Source organism: Hyposmocoma kahamanoa, unplaced genomic scaffold (assembly GCF_003589595.1).
Source record: "Hyposmocoma kahamanoa isolate Upper Pololo Valley unplaced genomic scaffold, ASM358959v1 95, whole genome shotgun sequence".
Taxonomy (NCBI): Eukaryota; Metazoa; Arthropoda; class Insecta; order Lepidoptera; family Cosmopterigidae; genus Hyposmocoma; species Hyposmocoma kahamanoa.
In genome coordinates, this window is record NW_020654972.1 from 530,773 (window position 1) to 539,829 (window position 9,057).

At 36.2% G+C, this 9,057-nt stretch overlaps 1 protein-coding gene across 1 annotated transcript; it reads right to left on the reverse strand.

Moving 5' to 3' along the window:
* Positions 1-6,910: 6,910 nt before the first annotated feature.
* On the reverse strand, positions 6,911-7,912 carry LOC113238141 (DNA translocase FtsK). Its single transcript, XM_026474883.1, has one exon. It carries the CDS (start codon positions 7,895-7,897, stop codon positions 7,079-7,081), a length of 819 nt encoding a protein of 272 aa, XP_026330668.1. The 5' UTR covers positions 7,898-7,912; the 3' UTR covers positions 6,911-7,078.
* Between the last annotated feature and the right edge of the window lie 1,145 nt (positions 7,913-9,057).

Consider the following 9,057-nt stretch of genomic DNA (forward strand, 5'->3'; position numbering starts at 1 on the left):
GTGTTTTATCTACAACAACAACACACTAAATTCAATTAATTTGGTTCAAATCACAACACATAATTATGTTTGTTTACAATAGAATTTAATGACATTTCTTTTACACACTTTTTAAATGGCTCTTTTATAGACTTGAATTCGTAGATATTGACATTTCAGTGCGTTTTACGGTAAAATTTAGTCGGTTTTAGGAAGTCAAGGCACGTCTCTTAAAATTTAATACGAGGTTATAGTTTGAGGTTAATTTGAGGTTTAGGTTCACTAAAACTGATAGCGCGATTGCATTTTGTGCGTCGGTAGAACCATTAATTAACCAAAACCATAACCTCAAATGTTGTAAGGTTAAACCTTGCGAAAATAGCGCGATTGGCCCCCAGGTTGATGACTGTATCACCTCAGTCAACCGTGACCATGGGACCTGTAAAGGGCCCGAAACGTTTGTTTGTTTGAAAAAACAAATATATGCGATTCAAATCCGGAAAAAACATTTTTTTCTATTTCGTTTCATTGGGACGCCTACGAAAAAAAAAGTTTGGTAAGTGCTTTCATTATAAGACTGCATTTTGAAGAAAGTCTGTAGATACAATGACATTATAATTTTTTTGCAGGTAAAACACAAAATCTTAATTATCTTCATTAGTCGATTTAGCACATAAGTGAGTTTTACATATAAACTAATGATTCATTTGTCTGCAACTGCCTAGGTGTTCATAATTATTACATCTATAAATCGAAAACAAAGACAAATAGGAAAACATCTTAACGGTTATGCAACAACACTATTACAAATCGATCAATTGACGAAAACGAATTTTGGACAATAAAGACTTATATCGAAATGACTTTCAATAACAATCGGTTGCATCAACTCCATTACAGTTGCTGCTATAAAACAATGCAAGTAACTGTTACTGTTATTACAATAATCTTTTAGGTCAATGTAGATTTGATAAGTAGATAAAATTTAACATTCACATTCATCATTAAATGGAGAGAAGGTATAAACCCTAGGCCGCACTTGTCTGAAATGATTTTTCTAATGTCAGCGAAGGCGATTACTTAACAAAAATTACTCAATTACTCAGTAGAGTAAGACGTTTTTAATGGAAGTGCTAACGACAAAGTTCCTTAACAGGTAATGAATACAAAATGGATATAAAATGTACGCAACTACAAATAATACGTATGAGTAAATATATTTTTCTCGACTGCCTCAGAAGGAGAGAGGGTAATTATGTCTGTTTTTTTGTACCATTTTGCTGCCAAAAGAGCTTTATAAATTGCTCATTTGCTCAGCGGAGCAAGACACTTAATTAAATTGCTAATTAATAATAGAAATGCGTGTTTAATTGAATAATAGAACGATTAGAAAATCAATTTTCATTATATTAACGACTTGGAAAATTTCTTACTCGAAATTTTGAAGATATTGATGGCGTTCCTAATTAAGAAGTAGTGGCGGAATAAAAGAAATTACAAATATCCATGAATAATTTGTATAGGTATAAAAAATGTATTTTAAATTAATAAAATAAATTATTAGCAAATTATGAACAGTAGATCTTTTTTGTTACTACAGTAACATTGATGTGTCAACGTAAGTAGGATTACAATTTGATACAAAACTTTGTAACATATCATTTAATTCTTATCAATGTAATTCGATTGTTGTCTATTTTGTTATCTAAATCGTAAATGAATAAATAAAAGAAGGGTAATAATTGTTGCATACAATGTTTTAGTAGCTGTAGAGCTTCTTGTCAAAGAGTTCGTCCAGTAAAGTACATCTACTTTATTTGTTTCTGCCGCCAAGCAGTAATGTGAGCGTTACTGCGTTCTGGTTTTGAGAGTAAGGGTGTCGGTGAAATTATATATCTCAGGGTGACGGGCGTAGTGGCAGCACCCCTAAGATTTTTGAGATTTAAAGCTCTGCCATTGCAACTATAATATAATATAATATAATAACGCACACACTCAACATAGCCCCGCACTAGGGAAACCCTGTGTCGCGGGTGCCATGGACACACACATAGACAACCACAAATTACACCCAAACTCACGAGAGAAATAAATGTAGGTCATACAAATATTTCTCTCGGCCCGGGAATCGAACCTGGGACCTCTGCGTGGCAGTCCGGCATGGTAACCGTTCGGCCACGGAGGTAGTTAAACTGATGTAGACAGGCGTGTCGCTTACCACCAGGGGCACGACTTGGTCGTCCTCTCACTAGGTAACATAAAAAAATGTAATGTGCCTTCTTCTTTGGCACATCTCGTAGCGTAAATGGCATGGCATGATAGATTCTGGGCTTGATCTGTGCATTATCGTTACATGTGTCTTAAAGCGGAGTGTCATACGGTACATTATATAACAAAAAGTAATACTTGAATTTCAAAATGGCGGATGTAAATGGCGTTCGGGAAAAAGTGCAAACAGGGTTCTCGCTTGTTAATTTATTTTCAGTTTTAGTGCACCCGAGTTTATTGCTTTTCATAATTCATAACTCATTCACAATCAGGTTATTAAGTTTTTGCAATTGTTGTAGGAAATGAAAAAAAATTTTCTTCTAACTGTCAACTGTGACCATGGGTCTTTTCAAGGGTTCTTAGCGTTATTATGTTTGAAAAAATAAAATATGCGCTATTTAAATCCGAAAATAAATAGCGTCATTTTATGATGGTTAAATATATGTTTATAAACTTAGTACAGAGTACTAAAGAAACCGACTTCAAAAGTCATTCATCGGAGCGTTTGAGTATTTTCTTGAAATTTAAATTTAAACAGGACCACTACAGAGGTATCCTCTTCCCAACCAAAAAAAAGAATAATCAAAATCAGTCCACAAATTCACAAAACAGAGTTATTCACACACAAAACATAGTCGAACTGAGAACCTCTTCCTTTTTTTGAAGTTGGTTAAAAATAAGTAAAGTTTCACTGTGTCTGGTTATACATATTAGGCACACAAATATATTGATGGTATATTTATATTCACTTCAACTGACTAAACTTGGTGTAACATAGAGTTTTTAGATATTCTCGGTAACAACCGACAATTTTCAAATTTTCCGATGTATAACAATACATTGGAAATGAAACTACTTTTTTCCGTATCGAGAATCGTGCGTATTTGCTTTTTCAAAAAACAAACCAACGCTTCGGACTTTTTACTGGTCAAAAGGTCACGGCTGACTGAAAAAACAAATATACGCGGATAGGTGTTGTTTTTTAGTAATATTTCGGTTATATATTTTTTTTAACTAATAGTAATAATAACGCACACACTCACATTTTAGTAATATCACGATCATGTTCCTTATAATATGTTCCTTATTACAAATTCATTTGTAACAATACTTTATTTTTAAGTCAGTAAGGCTAATAAGTCACAGCTATATGTGGCTGACCATGCGACCTATAAAGAGCCCGAAAAGGTTGGTTTGTTATAAAAAAAACAATAAACGTAATTTAGATCCAAAAAATAGTTTCAATTCCCCTCTGTAAGATTGGTTTGGTGGCCCAACTGTTAGCATCGTGAGCGAAAGAGAATAGATTTCCAAGTTAGTTCTGGGTTATTATTACTTCCGATCTTTATTTTTATTACGTGTCCATATTTATTAAAACAACCTGCCTATATAATAATCCAAATGTGAAACCAAAACCCTATTACTACGCTGTTTATTAGTCCAATACCTTCTATTAAAGCGTACTGGTCAGCACAGTTTAATTATTTTTCAATCATGAGTTATTAACTTGTTGTTTGTATTGTGAATGTAAATAATTATGTGATTTCATGGTTAGTGGACGCATGATATTATTGATGTACAGTCCTGTACAATTACGAACAATCTGAGCTTATATTTTGAACTTTGTAAAAGTTGTCAAGTCAACATGGAATATGCCGTTATTCATACCATCACCACAATACAAACATCACAATTCCTATCACGAAACATACTCATACACATATGTACGTACACTTATTTTAATAGCAGAAGAACTTCCATCTTACCTATTTCTACCATCAAGCAGTAATGTAAGCATTACTGCAATCCGATTTTGAAGGGTAAGGGTGCTGGTGAAAGTACAGGCATATGGGACTGCTGCTGCGCCTGTCACTTAAACAGGGTGACGGGCGCAGTAGTGGTGTCCCTCAGATCTTGCGATTTTAAGTTCTGAGTGGCACTGCAACTGTCTTGGATAGACGTGTCGCTTACAACCAGATGCACGTCTCACTCGTTCCGTACAAGTATTACAAAAACACACTTAAAAATACAAACAAATTTTTCTTCTCCTAAAACAGTTATTTAATCTCGTAAAATGAAGATTGTAAGAATTCATTCAAATATTGATTACTTTTCTTCTACAAATGATAAAAGCAATGCACGACATTGCTTTTATTAAGAGGAAATGCGTTACATGATGAGATACAGGACTTTCTAGTTGGACTGTTGTTGGCTTCATCTATTTGAAGAGTACATTTTATAGCTTATTATATATAAGCTCTTTAGTTTAGCGTAGTAATGAAATACGTTTATCTCTCAATATTTTTTTTTGGACAAACAAGTCGTGCGCCTGATGGTAAGCTACATGCCCGTCCATAACAGTTGCAGTGGCACTCAGAGGTTTAAATCGCAAAGATCTGAGGGGCACTGCCACTGCGCCCCTCACCCTGAGACATAGGTTGTCAGGTCCCATGTGCCTGTAATTTCACCAGCACCCGTACCCTTCAAAACTGGAACACAGTAATGATGACATTACTGCTTGATGGCAGATATAGGTAAGGTGTCAGTACTTCCATGGACGAACTCTTTTACAAGGAGCTCTATTGTTACTACTCTACATTATAAAATATTAACTGGCATTTACGAGTTTGCTTTTTATAACGAAATCTATATATCTTATTAAGCGGTAAGTTGTACTATTTGCTTATGTTTAATATTGATCTGTTAGTTGGCCTCAACATCATCATCACAGTCACATTGTCACAATGTTATCAATGTCACAGTGCACTGCTGTACATAGGCCTCTCCCTATGTGCGCCGTTCCGCCCGGTCCTCTGCTAGTTAGTCTCAATAGTCACTATTAGATGTCTACTTCTATGCATGTTTCTTATTGCCGTGTTGGTAAACGCTGCCATAAAAGTTTACACGAATAGTGTAACCGTAATTGGTGCACTTTTGTTGCAACATATCGTATTGTGGTGGTTGCTATAATTGTGGGTATCGTACTACATGTGTTTTTAGTAATTTTACAAACACATATACATAGATGGTGACTAAATTCTAAAACAGAATTATGTCGTGGAAACATAAAATAGTTACATATAGAAATCCGTAGTTAAAAAATATCTATATTTGTGATGTCATAGGTTTACCTTAATGTCGTCATAGGTTTAGCTTAAAAGAAATGGAGCATTCTCCTACCTTAAATATAAACATCGTCGATGTTAGTTGAAAATTTCTGATCTGAAGTTTTCAGTATGTTCCTGTTAAGAGTATATACAACCTCAAATGGCTTTGATTGATTCCGCATAACAGTAAAAGTATTGAATCAATCACTTTGGGAAAAAAAATATAGTAAAATATATACACTAATTACTATATGGTATGAAAATACGATTCCTAAAAATTGTCACTATAGAAATTTTACAAGAAAACAGCTGAATTCAATAGGTACTTTACATATACCAATGATTTTTTATAAATAGAACACGTATACTATACGATATACGTTTTTCAAATGGCTTTAATTTCGTTTTTAAAAAAATAAATTTTGAAAAGAAAAGAAAGGAAAATGAACCGTATTAGTACGGGAATAATTTAAATTCGAGCTGAGATAGTATCGACTTTTAATAGTTGAACGAAATATATTGTATTGTATTATTTGATTTTACGGATCTATAACGCGTATATTTGTTTGTTTGAAAAAAAAAACAAATATACGCAAACAGACCACATACTTCCGTGTATACGCATATAGTATAATTTAGATCCGATTAGATAAACCTATCTATCTAGATAATTTAGAATAGTAAACAGTTATATAGAAAATAGTTTCGTTTTCTATGTGTAACTATTGCAAAAACCTAAGAACTCGATATGTAGCATGCTGTCAATAAATTTAGTAATGACGAAGACGACCTCTACAAGAATAAATCCACGTATACACAATGTACATGAAAGATAAATAAATAGCAGGTATGCATAATGTATATTCTCGTGAGGTAAAGGAAATTGCCTTCTTACATCAGCTGCGATCTACGTGTCGGTATCTGACCTAATAATAAAATGGAAAGGAAAGCAAGGCGTGGTAGGGACCGGTTCAAATATCCTTGCAGCAAGTAAGGTGATCTAGTCAAGTAAATGCTTGTGTAAACGCAGAATGCGGACGCAGCCCACGCCTGTGGCGTTGCGCCGGCGCACCAGGAAGTCTACAATGCCTCATTTAAATCTACTGCCGGAGAAATTCAGAACCGACGCTTTTAGCTGTACTGTTATGTTTGTAAAATCGATACCGAGTGCAAAAATAATTTGGTTTATAAGCTATTAAATTTTAATTTGTAAACGTAAAAAATATCATTGGTAATTAAACGTGTATTTCCTATTGTAGACGTATAATAGATTATAAATTACGTTAATTACATTGAATGACGTGAAATGTATGTTGGGAATAAAGTTGATTAATTTAATTACTACTAATGTGTATTGGAAATAGGCTTTTATAGAGGCTTGGCCTTTGAAGGTAAACGGAAGCATGATGCGTAAAAATTCGAACAATAAAACTCTTATCTTTTACTTCTTACTACTTTTGGTAATTCTATATTTATTTACAAGTTTCAGTTTTCAACTGACGCGCTCTCCGCTCACCCTTCTCTTTAACAAAAAAAACGATTAACATATGTATACCTGTCCATTAACACACTATCACAGCAAACAGCAATTAAGAAATGCTTTTGAAGCGTCCGAGTGCACACTGCGCGGCCGCCCCTCAGTGACTCGGCGAATTGCTAATTGATGCGTGCTTTTTACGTGTTTCGGCCATTACAATCGCCGAGGCCCTCCTTATAAATTAGATTTACACTTTATGGAAGGAGTACGTGTAACCATCGGGTTGTCGGTTTAAGCTGAATTTGCCTGGGGGGAAGAAGCGGGTGGGTGGAGGCGTCGTGGGGTCGTAGTATTGTTGCGGTTGGCGTGCTACCGGCTGAGGAGCCGTGTACTGCTGGTTTTGTAAACCACTGTATTGTGCTTGTTGAACACCTGGATAGATGTTGTTAGCCTGGTATTGGGGCTGGGGCTGGTACTGCGGCTGAGGCTGCTGGTACTGCGGCTGAGCTTGCTGGTACTGAGGCTGCGCTTGGTACTGTTGTTGAGGTGCGACGTAATTTTCCTGCTCGTACAACTCAGGGTGATATTGGCCGTCATCTTCATTGGGCTTGCCGGCATAGTTGCGCACAGGAGCAGGCTGAGTGAACTGCTGAGGTGCAGTGTACTGTTGGGCTTTGTACTCTGGGGCCTGGTACCGCGGATCTGGAGTGTAACCAGGAGTGGGCGCAACAGGCTGAGGGGCGGACGGAATATGATCACCAACAGCTTGGAATCCGTTCTTTCCAGCGATGTAACTCACGGTCTTCCTTTGTCCAGTGGGGTCAATGTACGAGTAAGTTCCTCTCCTGTTGCCGTCGGCGTCGGTTTCCTCTTTGAAGTCAATGCCGTCTTCCTGTTGGTATGCGGCTCCAAAAGCGCCATTTCCGTTGAGATATCGGGCTTCCTGCACAATGGCTGCTGTCTTTGGGTCGCCAGCGTACGCTTGTTTGGCCACGCGTCTGGCTCCTTCTTGCTGCTGGCACGACACGGCCGCGATCACAAAGGCATACACTACGAGCCTGTACATTTTGGGTTCAAAATGTTCACTGCCCGCGTGAAAGTAACAAAGTGTGTCGTTGCGGGCGGGTGAACTCGTTTTATACGGACAGTAAAGGCCTTGACGTGTATTGGAAGGGTCCGCGGGTGCGACCGCGAATATCATGCTCACATATAGCTCCCGTCCGCATCGGATGTGTGGAGCACGCGTCTAGGAAGTGACATTAAGGTGAAGACTGCAGGTGACGTCCTTTGAAACGAGATCGTCGATCGAGCTTAAATGCCAACTGGTATATCGATAATAATTGTGACTGGGTGGAATAATTGGGCTATTTAAAATGGCTTTATTTATCGTGCATATGTATTAAACAAATATTTTACTTGACGTTGAAAAATGTTGAAGTGGCGTAGTTTTAGAGTTTATAATGTTGCAATGTGAAAACTTCTTTTATCAGGAATTTCGGTCATGTACATGAATGGAAAGGAAAAATAAAAACTAAAAATTTAAATGACTTTGACAAATTAATAATAAACGCACATACTCATAGCCCCGCACTAGTGAAACCCTGACACACAAATATAGACAACACACTAACTCAAGAGAAAAATAAGTGTAGGCCATACAAATATTTCTCCCAGCCCGGGAATCGAATTCGGGACCTCTGCGTGGCAGACCATCACCGTGGTAATCGTTATATTGATCGAGGCAGTATTATTATAATTATTTTGTTATTTAATTCTATATGAAATTACATAGAATACAATTTGCGTATTGTAAAGTGTACATTACAGTGCGCATTATGATGTGGTAATAAGATCGCAAAGTTTTTGAACGTGATAGTGGTATTCTTTTGTTCTGTAAAATTATAAAGCTGTTTCTATCTTATCCACAATCTTCTTGCAACTTCTTATGTCGGTTTCGCAAAACTTTTTCGATGTCATCTGAACAAGTTTATCTTTTATACTCTTTTGTTCTTCTCGAGTTAATGTGGATTTCTTTCTTCATTTACTTATTATTCAATTTACTCAAACTTACTTGACTTACATTTAATCAGTTAAAATGTTTACTCGATGTTTTCTATTACTTTGAAATTAACTTGTAACTAGTTTATAGCATTTTATAGTAAAATAAGAAATTACATGATGTACTCAATACGTTCATCCCCTTAGGAATTAGATCTATTTGCCAAG